This window comes from Chaetodon trifascialis, chromosome 12 (genome assembly GCF_039877785.1).
Source record: "Chaetodon trifascialis isolate fChaTrf1 chromosome 12, fChaTrf1.hap1, whole genome shotgun sequence".
Taxonomy (NCBI): domain Eukaryota; kingdom Metazoa; phylum Chordata; class Actinopteri; order Chaetodontiformes; family Chaetodontidae; genus Chaetodon; species Chaetodon trifascialis.
Window position 1 is genome coordinate 27,591,535 of NC_092067.1, and position 22,302 is coordinate 27,613,836.

Consider the following 22,302-nt stretch of genomic DNA (forward strand, 5'->3'; position numbering starts at 1 on the left):
CCAGAGGCCAACCCACCTTCAACATTGAGTTTGGCACTTGTCCTGATGTCCTCGTCTATAACCGTGCAGGTGAATTCTGCGTCATCCCTCATGTCAATCATCAGCACAGACAGGAAGTGAACCTTTCTGTCAGAGTGCATCCTGTATTTGTCTCCAGAGAAGATCTCCACATTATTCTTAAGCCATTTGACCTTGACAAAAGGCTCATTGGTTTCGCACTCAAAGGTAGCCATAGTGTCCTTCTCCTTTGCGTTGATGTCCTCCAGCTTCTGTGTGAAGGTGATGACTTGCTTTGCTGCAAAAATGATAACAAAGCTTTGTTACAAACTACACAATTCAAATGGACAATAACATGTAAACTGTTGAAAATCCAGTGTCATATTACCTTGCACCAACAGGAAAGCATGGCTTGAAGTCTCTCCAGCAGTGTTTGAAGCTTTAACCATGACACTAGCAGAATCCTCTGCTGTGACATTTCTGATCACCAGTTCACACAGATGATCCTCAGGCCAGTACCAGTAAATACGGTCAGATTTCTCCAGTTGAACACCATTCTTGAACCACTGGCACACAGGTTCTGGTCTGCCAGTGACTCTGACTCTGAACTTGACTTCATCACCCTGTGCAACTGTCTGGCTGGTAATACGCTCCAGGATCTTAGGAGCTTCCATGCTGGCTGAGAGCTTGACCCTTTCTGGTTTTAAAGCTTTAGCTGTAACCTTGCGGGATTCCTCCTCCTTCTTTTTCTCAGCCTCCTCCTTCTCCTTGGCACGGTGGAGCAGCTCCTCCTTCGTTTTCCTCAGCAGGTCCTCATAGGAGTCATCCCTCTTACGTGACTTGAGCTCCACTGCAGTGATGGACTCGTAATAGCCTTCTTCTGTCCTGCGCTTGAATTTGCCCCTCAGCTCCTCTGATTCCTCTGTGGCTTTCTCATGGACAATTCTCTGGGCCTTTTTGAGCTTGACCACTTCTTTTAGCTGAGAGTCCTCCGCTGGTTTCTCAGCCTTCACCACCTCAAATGGAACTTTTCCAGGTTCAGGTGCAGCCTCAGCTGCCTTTGCCTCTGGAGCACGACGCAGGTGAGTTCTGAAGTCCTCTTTCTGCTCAATCTCCAGCTTCACAGTGTGCTCGGCTGAGCCCAGATTGTTGTCAGCCACCACTTTGACCTCTCCTGAGTCATAGGATTTGATTTCAGTGATTTCCAGATAGTAAATACCATCATACCGAAGTCTGTATCTTTTGCTTTTGCGGATAAGTTGTCCGTTGAGGTACCAGTTAACTTTTGGTGCTGGATAACCAGTCACTCGACAGCGGAATCGTGCTGTGTCACCTTCCCTAACCCTGGCTGGTTCAGGAAGAAGGACAATTTCAGGTTTCATTTTCTCAGTTTCATCTTCAGCAGTGACTCCATAGGGTCCTCCCTCATGAGCCAGGCGTTCAATTTCATCAATTCGATGTGCCCCCTTTCTGCCTTCAGGAAGCTGCGTTTCCTCAACGAGGCCCTTCTCATCCTTGACAACCAGGGTAGCTGAGGTCTGGTCAACTCCATACTTGTTAGTAGCTCTGCAAGTGATGACACCACTGTCTCTTGCATAAGCAACTTCATAGTCAAGGCTGCAGTAACCAAATTCATTGACCATGCGCAACCTGTTAGCAGCTTCCAGAGGTTTGCCGTCATGCAGCCACTCCACTACCATAGTGGGGTCACCAATAGGAGTCAGTCTGCACTCAAAATGAGCGGGACCAAAACGCTTCATGCGAACAGAGGTCAACTTCTTCTTGAACTGTGGTTTCTGTTGTTTCTCTTTGTCATAAAGGTCACCCTCTTCCCACTGCTCCTGACCATATCGCAGATGAAGGGGCTCCACCTCTGGAGGGGCGATCTCCTTGGCTTTGTAGGTTCCTTTGGGAATAATGATCTTCCTCTCTGGTTCAGGTTCAGCATAGTCCACCTCAACATTGACTCTGCAACGAGTGGTGTCTCTGCCAGCTTTGTTGATGGCGGTAGCTGTGTACCAGGCGCTGTCTGAGCCAGCTGCTGAGGGAATCTGGAACTTGGCCTCTCCTCTGGTTCCTTCAACCCTGGTATATAGGATTTGTCATATTAGAGCATCTTTAGCATTTTTGTTTTTACTACAATGAAAAATTATAGTTGTTGACTAATTTTTTGGAACTGGTCTGACAATTTCAAACAATGGTAGTTCATATAACGATGCAGACAGCTGATTCCACCTTACAAGGTCACACAAGCGGATCCAATCTTACCTTCCCAGTGCCAACTGGACAAAGAGTCAAAGTATTGTGACTTGTAAAGAGATGCAAGCCAAAGAGACTTAAACGTTCTTTCTAGTTTGGTGGTCCAAAGGTCTGTTTTGTGTTTTATTTGCACTTGTTTGTATTTCATATAATGCATACAGACATATAAATAACAGAAACTCATCAAAGTCAAATTTCAAAATATTGGATGAATTGTTACATTTTCAGGTAGGGATGGGGGAAAAAATGAGTATAAACAGTGTTCTTCTCCTACAGGCTGGTATTGTGTGATTCTGTCATGAATGCTAGCTTGCTTATTTGGTCATTCTTATAAAGATCTGAACATCATTGTACCTGAATATAAATACAAAATAAGTCCAGCAGTGCTATGTGTTTATTGTGAACTCCAAGTGCCAAAGAGACTACTGATAAATGCTAATAACACAGCTAATATGAAACATACCTGATGTTTGGGTGCTTGTGTGGTGTGATAATGTCACTGTTTTTCAGCCAGACAATATCCGGCAGGGGATTTCCGATGGCTTTGACAGCCAGTTCAACCAGAGTGCCCTGCTTTACACTGATGTTTTTCAGTTTCTCTGTGAACTGGGGACGCACCAATGTTTCTTTAGCTGAAGAAGACAAAAGAGATCATCAAGAAACCTTAAAGTCATTAAATGTTCATAAGCATGCTCGTGCAAAAAGCTGCTGTGAGCTGCAGTCTTACCATCAACAGTGAGAGTGATGGAGATGGACGACCGTCCAGCTCTATTCTGAGCGACGACTGTCCACTCTCCGGAGTCCTGTGGCATGGCTGGGACAATGATCAGGGACTGTGTACCATCCTCTTTAACCACTATCTTGTGGGTGTAGTCGCTAATCACTTGTTGTCCTGAGGAGGTGACATACAGATTTTGATTAGTGTGAGGTCAACAAATGCTACTGAAGAACTACTTAATCAAGATTGATCTATTTTCACTAACCGTTGTGGAACCAGTATGTGTCAGGCATCGGTCTACCAACAACTTTCAGGTCAAACCTGGCAGTTTGCCCCTCAGAGCATTTACATGAAGAAGGCTTCATGACAAACACAGGCTTGTAGAGTCTCTCTAGCTGAGCCTCGTCTGTCTCATCAAGCCGGCGAGCAGGAGAGCGTCCGGGTGAACGGCTCGGAGAACGACCTGGAGAGCGACTCAGTGAACGAGGAGATGTGGACCTGAGAAAGAAGCAGAATCGTCATTACCCACGCGTCCACAGTTCTACACCTTAGAAGTGTATCTTAGTCCTTTGAGTTAGACTGTACCTGATCCTCTGCATTGCTGGCTGTGGTGTGTATCTCTGAGGTGTTCCAACTTCGGATGGCTCCACATAGAGCTTCCCAGAACTTACAGCATTTCCTTTCATGTTGGTAGCAAGGGCAGTGTACACGCCCTCATCCTCTGGCAGAATCACAGGCACACGCAGACTGGCTCGTCCATCCTGAAGAACTTCCATCTGGTAACGGTTGCCAGGCCTGATTCTCTGGCCATCTTTGAACCAGGCAATCTAGTAACAAACAAAATGTGATTTGAACTGTGGATACAAATTCCAATGAATTTTCATATGAGTTTTTCATTTTAGTTCAACAAAGACAATTTATTGAACAGAAACCTGTTCCTTAAAAAAAAAAAAAAAAAAAATCAGTACCTTGGGGAGAGGCATTCCAGCCATCTTACAGTGGAAAGTGACGCCCATTCCTTCCATAATCCTGTAGTTTTTGACAGGAGTGTCAAAGGTGGGCTGCACAGCTTCAGTGGGGGTGGCAGTCACCATCAACTCTCCATCCTCTGTTACAATCTCTTTGTAGGTAATTGTCATAATACGGAGTTCAATCTCTTGAATGATCCTCTGCTCAATGGCAGAAAGATGAAATTCCTACAAATGAGATCAAATGAGATGAACAGTCAGAAGTCTGAACTTGGCTTACTTAGGGTTTCCAATGTTTGAACTAACAAATCACCCCTGATTGCACGATATGATGAGAAAGTGATGATAGCAAATATCTGAAAGGAGTGCCAGGAGTGGCAAAGCAGTCCTTTCCTCTGTTGGTGGTAGGGGCTGTCAAGTTTGCTTCAAGATCTCCTAGTGGGTTAATCTGGCCATATAGACGTGTAAAGTTCCATGTTCCCCTGACATACTATCATTGTCCAAAACTACTCCAACCGTGTCTAATGATGCTTGTACCTGTCCAGAGATAATGGTGGTGGTCATCTGCTCCATTGTTGTAATGACGACAGGGGGAACGTCGCCCACTTTGGGCTCCTGCACCACGGCTGTCACTTCAGTCTTAAAGGTTGCTTCCTGTTTCTTCATGTAGGTTTCGTATTCCTCTGTTTATGAAACAAAGCATTTGATCTTACGTGAGCTCAGGCATCTTGTTTCATTGACTGAACGGCCAGCTCTTTGCAGTTCTTGTTCTTAAGTTATTGGCAGACATATTTAATTTTTCTTCCAGTCTGATGTCCTTTTATTCCTCCTTAGAGGGGGGGCTGCTGATGGGGCTGCAGTACCCCCTCGTGGTGGCTGCATAGAATCTTAGGTGAAACAATAATAATTTTAACCCCACACCAGTCCACTAAAAGTTTTACTAAAATGCCCATCCAAGGCATACCCAGAGTTAATTAATAGCTGTTCTTTATCCATTTTGAGTACAAGCAGTAAACTGCGTGTCATATCTGTTAATATATCTGTAATTTTCGTTGACGTTACCAGACCATTTTTTGTTGGAGTGTTATGATTCTGTGGATTGCTGAGAGATGTAATCGTTCGTCTCAATCTTGCATCAGTAATGGTTGTCTGTTTGCTGTTGGTGTTTATTGAGCCTCATGTTGTGATTGTATTTTGAAATGTTTTGTATTAATCGATTTACAAGAATCTTAGCTTTCTAACAGTTTTTGATATGAGTATAAATGTGAAAGTAGTGTTTGTGTGTGTGTGGCACATGGCTGCTAGTCTAGCAGTTGTAGTTGTCATCGTTACTGTAACACTAAAAATACATGTCATCACACCCGTATATTGAGTTGGCTACCCCCCTTACTTTAAACATCTTTGTGCACGTTTGGATTTTATTGATGCAGATGCTCACGTACCTTCCTCCAGCAGACTGGCGGAGGCTGAGACCTCTCCAAGCTGATTCTTGGCAAAGACAGAGTATTCTCCAGCGTCATCAGCAAAGGTCATAGAGATCTCCAACTTGCATTCTCCAGTGTCCTTCTTGTAGGCAACTTTGTATCTAATGGACAGTGGAAGGGATGATTAGTGATGATCAATAATGATTAGTGCCGCTTAGAAGCTGTACATCACAGGCAAAATCTGAACAAACATCATTACGACATTATGATGATTCATCTTTCCTCATAGTCTTGCCAGAAAAATGGAATTACCATATATCGAGTTTGACCTGAGGGTGGCACAAGATAAAGGTAGTGTGCTCATTAAAGCTGCAGTTAGGGACAGTAGGTACACCGGGTCCTCATTAAGAGGCTCATGTATTTGTAGATCCATTAATAAATCAAATCATCATCCTCTGCAGACCGTAAAAACCTGACCAGTAGTTTTTAAATTATTACATACCTGTATCCAGTCGTGAGTGGTACACCACTCTTCTTCCAGATGATGTGTGGTTTGGGGCTTCCTCCGACCTGGCATTCAAACACAATGCTTCCTCCTTCCACCAGCTTCTGGATGGTTGGGGTTTTGATGAAGAAGGGAGCTGTGGCAGCAGTATCTGACTCGGCCACGCTCACCTGAGACATGGTCTCCTCTTTAGTTTCTTCGGTTACTCTAGAAACACAAATCTCATTTTAGGATTAGCAGGATGGAGCTCTACTGCTGGCTTTCTTTAAATCTCAACAATTCAAAAATAAAGAGCATAGAGAATTTCTCTTGAATTAGATTTTGATCAGTGTTGACCAGATAGACAAAGTGTGTCAGTGTGCACTATGTTGTAGGCTTGATCGACTCACATTTTCTCAGCAGTTTCAACATGTTCAGTAACGACAGCAACCTCCTCTCTGCTCTCGATGTCCTCAGACACTGGAGGAGGAAGACGGGATTACTCTCAAGCAGCGTAACAGATTTCATGACACTAACAATGGGGGAAAGGGTTTAGCGAAGGGTAAAATATAAACCAAAAACAGAAGAGGCCCCACAATGGGACCCTGAGAACCTCAAGAACTGCATATTCAGGAGGACACTGAAAACGTCCCATTTGACGGAGATGCAAACCAAGAGAACTGACCCTGGACGAGCAGGTAGCAGGAGGTGCTGACGGTTCCTGCTTCGTTTGTGGCGGTACAGGTGAAGCGTCCGCTGTCTTCAGCGAAGGCCTCTCGGATCACCAACTGGGCGATTCCGTTCTCATAGCTAATCTGGAAATCAATGGAGCTCTCAATCCTGTAGTCCTCTCTGAACCACATGATGACAGGTGTGGGGTGACCGCTGATCTGGCACTCCAAGGTCACTGACTCACCCTCCGTCACATTTGTGTTCTTCAAGCCCTGCAGACAAAACACTTTTAGAAAATGGCACCTTGAAAAAGAGGCATGGATTTCTTGGAGGGTTTTGAGGAGAACTAAACCACTTACAGACACCAGTGTGGGCGGGACCACGCCGCCGCCTGCAGAAGGTACGGCTGCTGCCTCCACCACCTGTCATGCAGTCAGAGATTTGTTAGAGCACAAAAATGTAACACAAAAAAATGCATCTATTTCGGAAAACCATGACATGGACACAAAATAGCAAACACACACAGGACACGACTTTGAACTTGATGTTTACATCCAACAAAGAAAAGATGACACAGCAAGGAAAGATGGAGGGGAGGCTGGATGGACTAAAGAGGCAAGAATGAGGTTGTCAGTAGCATCAACGGACATGTTAAAGCTTTTTTGAAAGAGATATTAAATCCTGGTTTCTCACAGAAATCAAGAAAACCGGACTCCAAAAAAAAAAAAAAAAAAAAAAAAGACTGAAGGTCAAAGAGCAGCTCTGAATGATTGCAAGATCCATTTTGTCCCACAATATGAAAACACAAGGTGTCTGTTATTTAGCTATTATTCATCCTCATGAGCAGTGAGGCTAAAAATATTTTTGGTGTTGTGATTGAAAGGGTCATTAACTTCAAAAGGGTTCAAACTCCAGAAAATATGAAAATTATGCTCTTTAGAGTTGATATTTCTTGTGTGGATAAGATAATTTGACCAGTTGTCTTGGACAGACAAAAAATAAATTCATTATAGCTGGTTTGGAATAGAAACTATCTGACCTTCATTTACTCATCAGGTTTTCTTGTCCTGTTCAGATCCAGCCCACCAAATTAGATTACACACCTGGGCTTGCCAGTCCTTATATATTCTCTCCGTGCCCCCCGAGTATACCACCCCTGTCTGTAACTCAGTGCCAAAATGATATTTCTCAATGCGGTCTTTGAACGGTGGAGGAATGGGCTCCGGTGTCTCTCTGGTCCCTGCCATTCTACCAGATGGACTGGGAGACTTGACAGGCTTGATGATCTTTCTTGTGGTGGCGGAGGATGATGACAACTCTTTCTGCAGAGTGGCGATTGCTGAGCCAGCGATGGAAACCTGACCGACCCAAAGAGGAGGAACACCCACACCATCAACAAATTATGTTGATTTGACTTAACAGTTTGCGGTTTACCGCAGAACAGGGAGGCATCTATGGCATGTTAGTTTTATTAAAACTACAACAGGGTTAAATTGAGGGAATTGTAGATAAAACTAAATTAATCTGTGGTTTCTGGGGCAGGTCTATTGATTAACAGGATAAAGAAAAACAGGGTTAAACGTGGATTAATTTTGTTACTTTATCATGATTTTACCACTTCTACACTATAGTTCACAACAAGTTTGCATTTCAGGCAAGCAGTAATAACCAGATGACCATTCGCTAAGCCCCTCCCCCAAACCACACCTGTTCAATCACATTTTAAGAACAGGAATGAGTCAGAGCAGGTGTGTCACTGTTTAAATGTCTTCACATGTCAAAGCATGTACATGGAGCTGTAGAAATGGAGAAACAACATAAGCTGCTAATGTTAGCTTGCCCTGCTAACTAGCTTACTGCCTACTAACCTAGTACTAAACTAGCATTACATCCAAGACCAGGAGTTAGCATATCATTATCTGATAACTTAATCATCAATGAGGTTACAAGTTACAGTAGAAAAAGTCCTGTTCGGACTGAAACATCCACTGTGTGGGACTCGGTCCTGGGTGCTATCAAAGTTTAAGATAACGTTAGCTGCTCTGTCCAGCTTTGCCATAAGGCTGCAAAACTCAGCTTGTTTTTCAAGTGACTGAGGGGGGTGTAGCTTCGTGAAGGTTAATTACAAGTTGGATGACTGACTAAAGTATGGTTCTCCTCAGTCTGCGTTTTCTCTGTGTGTTTTGTTCGACTCTTTCTACGCAGGTTATTGTCTACTGCTTGCCTGATGTTGCTCTCTTACCTCAGAGCTAGACTCGTGTTTTGGGACAGAAACTTTAGAAACTGTGAAATGTGGAACTGGAGACGAGGTGAGACCAGTGTCCACATGGGAGGAGATTTCTGTCGCTCTCTGAATCTGGAGTAACCAACAGAGTCACAGGAGCGTTACAATCTCAGGAAGAGCTGGACAGTATACATACACATATGATTCAAAACATATATACACGTATATAAATGTTTTGAATAATACTTTATCCTATATGTATTACAAAAGACATCATTATCAAGATATTCACCTTTTTAGAGTAACTATGTTTAAGCACTGGCAAATAATATTGCTAATTTTCAAGAAATTTTACAATAGTAATGTATGTTATCGTCAAGGACATCTGAAAGACATTTTTGTGATTGTCCCTTTTCATCTATAAGTAACTACCATTGTCTCTGAAGTGTTTGAAGTATTTTTTTTTTCATCCCAAATGATCATCATGAAACCTATGCATGTTCTTTTTCCACCTGACTATTTATCAAGAAGGGACAGTAAGAGCAACAATAAAGATTTGAACCTATAAGAACGATCAATAATTTAACTGTTGGGATTGTTATTACAGGAATTTCATTACTGTTTGAATTTTTGGGAAACATGAAAAACTGTTTGCCAGTGCAGATTCAAAGATTCATGGATATATAAAACAAAAAGCCTTGAAACTGCTAACTGGGTCAAATCCTTTTCTCGGGAGGCCTAGCTAACCTGAGGCAGCGGCAGGGTCGGTGCAGGTGTGAACTCCTGAGCAGTGGTAAGCATTTGGCCGGCCTGCGCTCTTGTCGTTGTCCAGCCCGCTTGATATTGTTGAGTGGCAGCCATGGCGGCGGCAGCGGCGGCCTGCTGCCTCAACTCTGCCTCTACAGCCTCCTCCTCTTCAGCTCGACCGCCCTCGACATGCACAGGCTGACGGACCCGAGCCAGGTCAACGGCGGCCACCACTGTGGCCACCGCCCCAGCTCTTTTCCCTCCCTCAGCCTGGAGACACAACCGGCAGCACATAGATCTCAGGACATCCATGGCAGGACAGACGTACAGAGACAGGCAGGTGCTCTGATGGATGTCTACAAATATCCATGTGTCCTTTTGGCTATTTGTTCCCTCAAATTAATACACATTTCAAATTCTTTCCATTTGTCATCGCCCCTCTTATGAAGGACTGCATTTAAAGGAGCAGTTCGCCATGAAATGAAATGGAAATGGTATAACTGATCTGTTTTATTTCTGTGTCTTCTTCATGGATAACCAGCTGGTGGGGGTCATGACTTTGCCCCTGGGACCCGTTAACTTTAGCCTCAAGCCTCAAGCTATCAAGAGCACATAGAGATTTAGTCCTCAATCATGTCACCTGGAACATTAATGGTGTAGCCGCAGATTTTCAACCAGCTCACAATGTTCCGTTAGCTAATGTCCTACCAAGGTGTTCATTCAGCTTCAGAGATGCAGACAGGTGTAGTTATGAACTTTGTACAAGGCTGCTTCCAGTCTTTATGCTAAGCTAGATTAACCAGGTCCTGACTGCCTGTTTCTAAAGGCACAATTTAAAGTCATTCATAGGTGTCGATTATTAAAATGAGGGAACAGAATGAACTGAGCACAAAAATGTGTAATTAAGCTAAGTGATGAATTAATCATCGATTGAAACATTTTAGCCCTTGACATCTTCCTGTCTCTGTTAAAGACACCAAACATTTCACAAATCACCACTCAGTGACTTTGTGCACACGCACACCATCATCACTGTCGAGTTTCTAGACCATCTGGATTTCACGCTCGACCGTGGATCAGAACATCATCCTGGGTTTAGAAAATGGAAACCCTGATCCACATTTTGGTTCATCGTCCGTTATATGAAGTGAGTCAGTAAAACAAATGTTAAATTAATATGTAAATTCAATTTGCCAGTGGAAACGTGATGGACAGGAAATAGTGTGCGTGTAAACGTATTCAAGTAAACATCATCCAATGAAGACGACAAACGCTCATCGTTTGACATGCAAGAACGCTGAAATCAGCAGAAAGTCGACAAAGAGCAACTGGAGCAGAAGTAAAAGAAAAGTCAACCACCACCAAAACTCAAAAAAGATGTTGGGAAAACAGTGTCCACTGGAGACAGATGAAGGCTGGGCAGACACCTCTGTTAAGATCATGGGGACACCACTCGTCCTCAACAACAGCTGAAGGAATCTGAAGCTGCCCTCAGCTGAATGGAGGTGGAGGCGTTCTCCATCCAAAAACAGCTGAGTCTTCGTGATAAAAGACAGAAGCCAGATCTTTACAGATGTTGACGGATTAAAACACGTCTTGTCCACCTTGTTTTCCCAAATACTCGTCTGGCTTGTGTTGACCTCATCGCTGCCTGTATTTGAATGACCGACATTATGGCCACAAACCAAGAATGTAAAAGCGACTGACACAAAACTTTCACGTTGATTTCAGACGGAGGAAATGGAAAAGACGATCTGGACGATCACAGGAAGCTTTTCTGGGTCTTCACTGAACCTTTGAAACCAAAGCTTGTTTCAAACACGTCATTTGTGAAACACAAATTCTAAATTGTCATTTCACGCAGCGTATTACAGCCAGTGAGCAAGAGGTGGGATGCCACAGGTGGACGTCTTGGTCTTAATGGTTTCTGGTGGGTCTGAGGTCGGCCTGCTGCTCAGGATGCTACTGTGAGGATTTCACTGCCAACAATAAATAAACTGAATGATGAGAAACAGGATCTGAGTGGGAAACGTGAAAACGTGCCGTTCAGGAGTGAATCCAGACATAAAGCTGGTCGAGATGACAGCAGGATTCTGTTCTGGGCGTTTGTCATTTTACTGCAATACTGTTTTCATCATCATCATCATCATCATCATGCTGCCTCTGAATGTCGGTCAGGCTCATTTGAAACAGTTTGGTTTCAGTGAGGAGGATTGACAAACAGACAGGACGAGTTATCGTGGAAACAAGACACATAAAGACAGAAGACATGATGGATGGATGGAAACTGCAGCTGAACCTTTTTAACGTTCGGCTTTTCTTCTGGAACAGAGAACATTTGGGATCTTTGGGTGAATGTGAGAAAACACTTTTAAAAAGTGGATCTGACGCCATCCATCCTCCAGGTTTCTCAGATTGCTCCCTGGACTAGCTGACAACTACGTGGTGGTATGGACCCCCCACCCACATTGGCCCCCTCTCTCACCTCTTTGACCCCGATAACCTGCTGCTCCCAGCGCTGCTCCTGGCCCAGCTGGGTGACGGTGCTGCTGGTCGTACTGGTCATACTGGTCATGCTGGTGTAACTGGCCTCTGCCATGTAGTCTCCCTGCTTCCAGGGCGGCAGGACGTCGGCACCGGCAGCCACCTGTTTGCGTGCGGTGATGGGGGACTTGACCGGCCTGATGGGGGACACTGAGAGTCTTGAAGTGGGAGAGACAGGCCTGGAGACGGGGGAGGGAGGTCACATTACAGGCCTGTGGATGGCCAACCTCCAGTAACACCATCACCCCGCTCACTGACGTAAGGTCGCACTCTGAATTCTTACTGCAACCGTCTACCACCTCGAACACATCCACGAAAACCTCTACTGTAACTCTGACAGCTGCTACTCTCAGTTAAAAGCCAGCACAAACAACTACAGGCTCCACCCACCTGACAGGTGTGGGCGTGGGCGCCTTCACGTGTCTGACAGGCGACGGCGACTGCTGGCGTCCTCCGGTCACCTTGGCGACCAGCGAGGCCTGAGTCGGGGACTTGGACGTGGGTTTGGGAGGAACTCTGGGCGGAGTCTTGTGAGCCAGCTGCTGAGTCAGCTCAGCGCCCTCCACCTGCATCTCCATCATGGCGGTGGCCTGGAAACTGGCCTCCATCCTCTGAGGGCCGAGCACAGGGAGGGAAGAGAGGAGAGGAAGAGGAGAGGATGAAGAAGAATACGAGAGAACTTAAATATGAGACAGTTAATGAGACAAGATGAAACAAAATAAAATGAGATTAATTTAATTTATATGACATCAGGTTGGATGAGATGAAATTATGTGATTAAATGAGAAAAGAGACGATTCGATCAGATGAGACAGAATGAGACAAAGTGATGAGACATGAAGGAGATTAAAACGTTTGTGTTCGAGAAGAAATTACTAAACTGAGATGAATGGAGAGTCGCTGAGGTGAGACGGAATCACAGTAAATCACAAGTGAAGATAAATTATGACATGCGATGAGATTAATGGGACGCTGAAGTGTTTCTGGGGTCTTTCCCACCTTTTCCACTCTGGTCTGTCGGGTCTGTGAAATCTCAGAGGTTGAAATCACTGTCTTGGTTTTCTTTGCTGGAACAGCTTCTTCACCTGAACACAGACATTAGCATGACGTTAGCATGACGTTAGCATGACGTTACGACACAAGGTATTTCTACTGCTACTACTACTACTACTACTGCCACTACTCCAGTACGTGACGTAAGATCTCCACCAAACAAATGAGAGCAAATTAGTACCTAAAATCTGTGGTTTGGTTTTTTGGGAATTCATTAAAACATCTCCAAACAGGGAGAACAACACTGGACCATGGTGGCTTTTAGCTTCGTCATTGTTGTAGCTGTAGTTTTCCTTTCTGGGGGGGATTTCTCTTTTGATAGAGCTGAGCTAGCAGTTCCCCCTGCCTCTTATGGTAAGCTAAGCTAACACAGTGTCTGTACTGGACGCTGTGAGAAGATACTGGAATCATCTGACTCTGAGCACTTTTTCACAAACACGCTAAAAAAAAAGGTGGTGGTGTTTAAAGGGCCTCACCCTGAACCAGCAGCTCAGCGGTGGAGGTGGCACGTCCGCTGCTGTTGGTAGCGGTCACAGAATATGTCCCAGAATCCTCTGGGAAGGCCTCGGCGATCAGCAGACTGTGCAGGTCTCCCTCCTGGAGGATCCTGAAGTCGGCTGAGCTCTGGATCTCGGCTCCCTCTCTGTAGAACTTCACCACAGGTGTTGGGATACCTGAGACTCGGACGTCCAGCCTCACCTGGCTGCCCTGTCTCACCGTGGAGCTCTGCAGTCTCTGAAGGAAGCCGGGAGGCGCCGTTTCCGCTGAAGGCCGAGAAACAAGAAGCCACGCTTGTTATATTGACTCACATAACAGCCAGTACATACTGCAGTACTACCTCTTATGAATGCATATTGTGAAAGAAAAAACATCAAACTGATTAAAACTGCAGTTTTAGCAGATTGCTCCTGTCCACATTTTCAGTTTGACTGCAGTTGAAAATGAAATTCACGTGTTTTGTACTTAAAAATGAATGAATGATCAATGAATGAATGAATGTGAATAAATGCACATGTGGAATCATTACAAAGTGCTTTGAGCTCAGCGCTAACATCAGCATGCTAGCTCTCATCGCTAACAGCGAGCTTCAGGATGCAGCTCTGCTCAACTTCTACACTGAGAGCTTCACAAAGGAGCGTCCAGAGGTCCGTGAGGAGGACTGAGGGCAGACATGTTTTCTAATGTTCACGGTTCTGTTTTCTTTAGTGTACAATGGCCTGAAAATCAGAACCTCAGAACGAGGGAGTAGCTCCTCCTCACAGAGTCCACCAGGTGAGGGGTGTTACCTGTGGCCCAACACTAGATGGCACTGAATCCAACCGTCAAACTGTAAGTTACTCATGAAACCATTTCACTGTCTTCAGACAATAAAAACTTCTTTTCTATGCAGATCAATTCCCCTAAAACTGCACAAAATACCTGAAATAAATCATCTTCAGGGTAATTTAATTTCCATTTAAAATTGACGGAAGTCAGACATCAAAGCTTCACAAAGCTGCTCTCACCTGTAACGAGGAGTTCAGCGGTGCTCGTGGCTTGTCCAGCGCCATTGGTGGCTCTGACGGAAAATCTTCCGCTGTGTGCGGCGGTCACAGCAGGGATCCTCAGAACAGCGCGGCCATCGCTGAACGAGATCTGAACGCCGGGTAGAGCGGCGGCGGAAAGAACCTGGCCATCACGGAACCAGCTCACCTCAGGAACTGGAGAACCTGGAGGGGAAAGAACCAGACCGGCCGGCTGTCAGAGACACCAGAGGAGCACACAGGTGACGGTGGACAGCTGGTTTCTATCAGCTGGTTTCTGCTCAAACTGGTTCAAAATATAATGTTTTTTTGTTTGTTTGTTAATTATTCTCAGAAAGGTGAGATTAAAGAAAAAGTTTGAAACTTGCCATCAACAATGTGATATTTAAATGAAGAATTTAGGAAAAGAAAGGGGGAAGTCATCATCAGAAAATGTGAAAAATATCAGACATTTCACATAAAGTTTTAATCTTTGAATTAAAAATGTCAGATTACTCTAAAAAGTAAAAACTAGTTGAAAATAAAACAGATCTCAGAACAGAATTTAAACCCCAGATTTGTTTTTTTAAAAAGGTCAAAACTCTGTATTTTAACTGTAAACAGAATAAAAAAGTGAGAAAAGTCAAACATTTCAAAGAAAATGAAGAAATCTCAGTTTCAAATTTTAGGCTAAAAAAAAAATCTCAGTTGAGTGTTAAAAAACATAACTTCAGTCTTTATTTCAGTAAAAATGATCTTGACTTTGAAATCTCGGACGTCAGGAGGTCCCTGAATGCACCTGCAGCAGATTTTAAAACACTTAAACACATCGCGACAGAGAGATGACTGAACGTCGACTGTGGTGAATTTTATTTTCATAGAAATGAGCTGCAGCTTTTGAACGTGACCCAGTGACTGCATCTCATTGGCTGAACAGCCGTCACCTGTCTACAGGTAAATGACACTCACACCGGCTGAGACGGTGTTTCTTTAATAATCTGCAAACTAACCAAAGTTATCAGATCAATGTATGGAGTAAAAACTGCAGTATTTCCCTGAGATGTAGTGGAAGGACTGGGAAATAATCGAGAAGTACAAGTACCTTGAAAAGGTACTCGAGTAAATGTACTCGTTACCCTGATCGAGTGTGAGCAGTGAAACTCTCTTACCACTAACTTGAGCCTCGAACGTGGCGGCACTACCCTCCAGTGCCACGACGCTCTGCAGCGGCTGCGTGAACGTTGGTGCTTGTGTTGACATGGCGCCGGCACCCTGCAGAGAAACAGAAACAGAGCCGTCAGATGTCTGAAACCAGGACCGGCTCCTCAGTCCTGGTCTGACTTCAGCTCCACCTGAGAGTAAGCTGCACCTGAGGAGCGAGTTTTGTTGGCACTTTGCCTTTCAGGTGTCAAACAACGGCATCAGTTAAAGATTCAATGGATGGGTGAAGGGTCATCGAGGCGACCAGCAGTCAGCGCTAGATTGTTTGACCCTTTCTTCAACTCTAACCAGGTAGTTTTACCTGCCTGAACATGACTGAAGCTCAGCTATGGAGGCGATGGATCAGGACCAGTCACATGACTGGAGACGTGTTTAGTCTGGAGGACAGAGAGGAGGCAAAGATCGGCCTTCAGCCTTCAGCCTGTTTAGTTTCTTACCTGCACTCAGAATTTTATTTGTGTTCGGTTAAATCGAGGAGGTGTTCAGAAGTTCCTGCACAGCACAGATATCCAATGATATTCACTGAAGCTACCCAGGAAGTAGACCAAACCCTGCAGGGACGGACACACTGGTCCACCAGCTCCGAGTCTCAGAGAGGTTCAGATCACTTCTGCTTCTCATCTGCTTCAATGTAAAAACTCTTCACGTGACTGAAAGCATCTAAACAAGCAAACAAACATCCGCTAAAGCTCATTCAGTCATGTGATCACTGAGCAGCAGATCTGACCAATCAGGCCTGACCGACGTCGACATCGTGTGCAGCTGGTGTCCTGAGTCACTGCTTTCTGTCTGCAGCTTCAGGTTTCTGCTCTTTGCAGGAATGATTGTGTCCGGCTTCCTGTCGGCCATCTTTTCTTTACCACCTCAGCTAACAAGCTAATCGCTAATATGCAAATGTTTTTTTTGGTTCATGTTTTTATTGATGTATAAATGTGGAAGCAGCTGGAAAATGTGCTGAGTGTCTCCAGCAGCTTCACAGAGGTTTGAGTTTCAGAAGCACACAGCTATAAATGTCAGGAGGCGGGGCTTGTTGGACGCTGACGGACAGCAGCAGCTGGAGGTCAGCCGCATGTTAGAGTCATTATCATCAGCAGCAGAAGAAGAAGGAGGAGCAGGAGGAAAAGAAGAAGAAGAAGGAGGAGGAGAAGGAGGAGGAGGAGGAGGAGGAGGAGGAGGAGGAGGAGAAAAAGAAGAAGAAGAAGGAGGAGCAGGAGAAAAAGAAGAAGAAGAAGGAGGATGAGGAGGAGAAAAAGAAGAAGAAGAAGGAGGATGAGGAGGAGGAGGAGGGGAGAAAAAGAAGAAGAAGAAGGAGGATGAGGAGGAGGAGGAGGAGGAGGAGGGGAGAAAAAGAAGAAGAAGAAGGAGGATGAGGAGGAGGAGGGGAGAAAAAGAAGAAGAAGAGGGAGGAGGAGGAGGAGGAGGAGGGGAGAAAAAGAAGAAGAAGAGGGAGGAGGAGGAGGAGGAGGAGGGGAGAAAAAGAAGAAGAAGAGGGAGGAGGAGGAGGAGGAGGAGGAGGAGGGGAGAAAAAGAAGAAGAAGGAGGAGGAGTAGGGGGAGGAGGGGAGAAAAAGAAGAAGAAGAGGCCAGCACCTCTGCAGCAGGTGAAGCCTGAAGGAGTTTAACAGAAATAAAATAAAATATGATCCAAAAAAAAACAAGAAACACAAACGACCGGCAGGATGAAACTGAACAATCGACTCTGGATGAAAAATCATCAGACGAACAGAAAATCATTTCCAAAGAGGAAAAAATGATCAGAGAAGAAGAAAAACAGAGCAGAGAAGAAGAGAAAAAGTGCGAATGGAAATGAACCTTCAGATAATCAATAACTAACACCTGACGTGACCTTGCTGTGACCTCAGTACAAACGTGGACTCGGCTCTTCCTGCGACCCCCCCAGCATTCTGGTTTCAGTCTCAGGCGCCACATTTAGCCTCAGCTGGCGTCGCCGCATCAGCTCGTTACTGACAGCTGCTGAGCGACCAACCACAGATCCACACGGTCGATTCCATCGATCCCGCCTGACCTGATCAGGTCTGATCTGACGTCAAGTTTGTCGTGTTTAAATCAGCCTTGACTGATTTTAACGATCAATATCAAACAAAAGTGTTTTTGTATCTTTAGTCTTTTTCTTTGAGTTTCGTTGTTTTGTTTTTCTGTGAAATGTCTGATAAATAAAGTGTTTTTGTTCTGATTGTCATAATTAATTCAGAGATTCTCCAGATTCAAAAAGTCTGTTTGTGTTCCATCAATGAAAACATTTAGATAGATAGATAGATAGATAGATAGATAGATAGATAGATAGATAGATAGATAGATAGATAGATAGATAGATAGATAGATAGATAGATAGCTGTTGAACTGTTGAATTTATGTTTTTTTTATCTTTCTTTTATTCCATTTTTGAGGTGATAAATTAATAATGAATTAATAAATGGAAAATGTGGAAAATGTTGAAATTCACGTGATTCACTTTAAATTCTTTACAGATGATGAACACAGACGACTTCAGTCAGCACGAAGCTGCTTGACTTCTCTGACGTTTACGCCTCGTGTTCAGTCTGTTGTATATATATCAATATATGTTCTCTGAGGGGATCAATAAATCTGATCAATGAATCTGAATCTTTCAGGAGATATCAGGCTTTAATTCACTTTGTGTTCAGGTGTCCTCTACAGTCAAACATGGTGCTGGGGGGTGGGTTGGGGTTGGGGGCCTCCCATCCTGTTTGTTTCAGTTTGACTCTAAACTGAACACGTCAAGCTGCTTTAAGTCGTCTGTAGTCATCACATTTATTAATTCATTACTAATTTACTGCTTCAGAAAATGGAATAAAAGAAAGATAAAAAAACATAAATTCAACAGTCAAAAATGTATTTTAAACCAAAATATTGTTACAAAACAGTGGAAAATGTTGAAATTCACATGATTCATGTTCAGATCTTCACTGTTATTTCCTGATTTTATTGGATTGTTTTTTTTTACTTCATTAGGAAAATTTGGATCCAAATCACATGAACGTTTTATTCATTTCATCTTCTCATTTTCAGAATATTGAACACAGATATATGTGCGTGTACTTATGCATCAGTCCATTTCAGCAGCTGAAGACAAAACATTTAGAGACGTCAGCGTTCAACCAATGAGAGCTTTAAAAGAGCCGACGGCAGACACGCGATGCTGCTGTCATGACGACGTTTGATCAACTCTCTGAACGTTTCTTTAACAGAGCCGTCATCCATCTGCTCTCAGCGGACCAGGACAGGAAGTCAAAAAGGTGACGAATGGAAACCGACTTTGACATGAATAAATAAAACTCATCAGCAGCAGCTTTCATTTAACACTCGTGTATTTTTCACTCGAACACTCATTTCAAAATTCATTCAATTCATTAATTAAAAAATTAAATTAATGTCTCTGAGCATCTCTGCAGACACTTTTTGTTTGAGGTGAATGATTGATTATTTTCTAAACTGATCGACTGTGTTACTGCATGAGTACTGCAGTACTGCTGGTACTGCAGGTTTACTCCTGAACTTTGATTTTTTTTTTCTTCTTCATTTTCTAGATTTGTAAAAACTTTTTTTTTTTATCTCTATTTATTCAATAATTTTAAATCAGGCACCAAAACAAACAAACAAACAAACAAACAAAAAACGCTAAATCATCCAACGATCATCCAAGAGTTTAAAAGAGTGTTTGTTAAATCACTGCGTCACTGATCTGAGAACAGGGAAACACGAGACTGGACATACGAGGTTTCCTCCTGACAGGAACAACAGTAAACTGCAGTACATAAGAGGTTTTTCCACTGTGGTATTAGTACCTTTAAGTACTGCAGCCGAGTTCTTCTGAAGCTTAATTATTAACTCTAATTGTCATTGTTTCAGATTTTTACGGTTTTCATTTGTTTTTAAAAAATACACGAGCTGATGATGTCATCAGTGTGACTGCCCTGTGATTGGATGAAGAGCCTGATATGACATCATGATAAATTTTACACAGAAAATAAACACAGAAAAAATGCAAAAATGAAAATGAGACAAATGGATGGATGAAGTCATGAAATCATGAATTAATGACACACAAAAATAAAAATAAAATGTGAAAAGAAGTTTGATGCGAAGAAAAACATAAACAGAAGGTTTTTTTCTTTGTGTCGTCGTGATAAAACATGAGTGAGGCGTTTGAGGACAGAAACTTAAAGAGGAAAAGGAAAGTTTAGAAAAGTGTGAACTTAATTATTTCTTGAATCATTGTTTAAATAAAAGGCAGCGGATGATCAGTGAGAAGAAGTGCATTTCTGCTTGATTCCTTTGACTGTCTGTGGTCTTTGAACGCCTCAGGACAGCTGCTGTTTTTTTTAGTGCCGTCAGCTGATTTGTTGAGTTTGTCAGTTTGTCTCTGTAGCTTTCAGCACTGAGCCGATCAACTCTGATCGATCAATCACCGATCAGCACAAACAACTTTGACCCCCAACTCACAAACATGTTGGAACAAACCGAATAAACTCAGCTGATCAGGATCTGAGACTCTGAGCGACACATAAGGCAGTGGCCAAAAATACACCGACCCCCCCGACCATGCCGCCCTGACCCTGTGCACTTTGATTGACAGCCACCATGTGGCACATAGCTGGAGGTGCGAGTGATAGCCCTGCTGCCGATTCCCTTAAAAAGCCATCGGCGCCCAGCTGACGGTCCGCTCTCATGCTATCAGCGGCTATTCTTGGCTTTCCTCAGATCACTGCACAGTTTGCTTCCAGCTGAGCCCAGAAATATATCAAACAAACACAAAAACACCAAAAGGCAACGCGAGTTCACCCAAAACCCGATTCCCGACCCGCCGGCCTGATCCAGGTCTCCATAAACCACATGAGTCAGCACATTCGGCCCATGCAGCACATGAGGGGACACAAGGTGGACGTTACTCACTTGTTTCCACAAGAGTGCCTCAGACTGATGGGACGGAGCCCGGCGGACTCAAACGAGTCTCCTTATCCAGAAAGGTTTTCCACAAAAATCCAAGATGAGAACGGTCGAGCCTTGAAAGCCCCCCCAAAAACAAAACTACACAGTGAGAGGCCGTGTAGTTTTGCTTTCCCTCCTCGCAATCCCTCCACCCGAGGCGAGGCTGGGAATGCTCCAACTGCTCAGGAGGGCCCAGATGGTGGTTTAGGTCTTTATACCGGGGGGACAACCTGCATCATCACCCCACCGACGCTCCCTATTGGCCGGCGGGAGGCTCAGGGGGGGCATGATGGGACATGGCAGCCATTTATGAAACCTGCACCCTGTCACTCATTCTCGGCCGATCCAGCTTAGATTTGCTTCAATCTGCGATCGTCTGACGGCGGATTGTTAAAAACTCACATCTGAGCGTCTGATTGGTTAAATGAGATAAAGAGCGGAGACTTTGGACAGGGACAGGGACAGGGACAACGGCCACGGAGTCATTAAATAACTGCTGACCAAAAGGAGGCAGAGGCTGTCCCTGTCAGTCAATCTCCACCCCACCCCCACCCAGCCGGTGTTACAACACAGGAACAAACTGTGTTTACACTCTTCTTCTTCTTCTTCTTCCTCTTCTTCCTCTTCTTCTTCTTCCTCCTCCTCCACTCGAGCGACTGAAGGACCGTCTGGCTGATTGGTCGCACTCGGACTCTTCAGGCGGCCCATCGGCGTGTTTGCGGCTCTGCACAGGAAGCCGCCGGCAGCTCCGTCAGGGTTTGGTAACAGTCACTCAGCTGTCAATCATCCATCATCCTTCCATCCAGCAGGAATCTGCTCCACAGGAGGAAAGTGAGGAGGAAGAGGAGGTGAGGGAGAGGAGCTCCACTCCTTCATCTGTGACAGATGACTTCAGCTCAGAGACATTTAATCGAATCAAACGGCACGAAAACGTCACACGGCCAGTGATTGACCCCTCCTCAGTGATTGAACACAACATCAAGCTTCAGGCCCTGAAGACCAAGAACCCGTCTGTGGTTGTGCCTTCTCCTTCGTCTTCCTTCTCTTCTTCTTCTTCATCTTCATGATTGTGGTGCTGCAGCAACCTTCAGTACAACTCATTGGTACGTGTGAGGACTTTCAGCATCGAGCAGGCCTGATGTGTCCATCCAAACTCTGGACGTCCTCTTCAGACGGACCTCCACCACCATCCAGACTGACCCGCAGTGCTTGAAGATGTCTCTGTGGACAGATAGTGGACACAGCTCTGTCAGCTCTGAATAATGAAGAGTTCTTGAAAAATGACGTTTTGATGTCAAAGTAGATGCAGTGAAGCAAACCTGCATCTGAAACCAGAAGAAGAAAGCGGCTGACGCCTCCTCAGAAACTCTGCTGTGTGGAAGACAGACACACGACCTCACAGACATTTTCATTTAAGACCTTTGAAATGATTATGGTCCAGGTTCTGCTGATAGACCCTCCTGGATCGTGTCCTTTGTGTCCTCTTCTTCTTTGCTGCTCCAAATGTCCTTTCTGGGAC

General features: G+C 44.4%; 1 protein-coding gene across 1 annotated transcript in view; it reads right to left on the minus strand.

Annotated features, from left to right (window-relative positions):
* LOC139339950 (titin-like) overlaps positions 1-15,852 on the minus strand; it is a 175,050-nt gene extending 159,198 nt beyond the window's left edge. The window contains 22 exon segments of the mRNA XM_070975414.1: positions 17-295; positions 386-2,082; positions 2,720-2,888; positions 2,984-3,148; positions 3,240-3,472; positions 3,560-3,801; positions 3,943-4,170; positions 4,480-4,625; positions 5,385-5,527; positions 5,869-6,076; positions 6,217-6,330; positions 6,536-6,794; positions 6,882-6,944; positions 7,626-7,880; positions 8,765-8,878; positions 9,494-9,763; positions 11,961-12,216; positions 12,428-12,648; positions 13,037-13,122; positions 13,567-13,854; positions 14,596-14,799; positions 15,762-15,852. Of these exon segments, the coding sequence (XP_070831515.1) occupies positions 17-295; positions 386-2,082; positions 2,720-2,888; positions 2,984-3,148; positions 3,240-3,472; positions 3,560-3,801; positions 3,943-4,170; positions 4,480-4,625; positions 5,385-5,527; positions 5,869-6,076; positions 6,217-6,330; positions 6,536-6,794; positions 6,882-6,944; positions 7,626-7,880; positions 8,765-8,878; positions 9,494-9,763; positions 11,961-12,216; positions 12,428-12,648; positions 13,037-13,122; positions 13,567-13,854; positions 14,596-14,799; positions 15,762-15,852 (5,731 nt within the window).
* Positions 15,853-22,302: the final 6,450 nt, after the last annotated feature.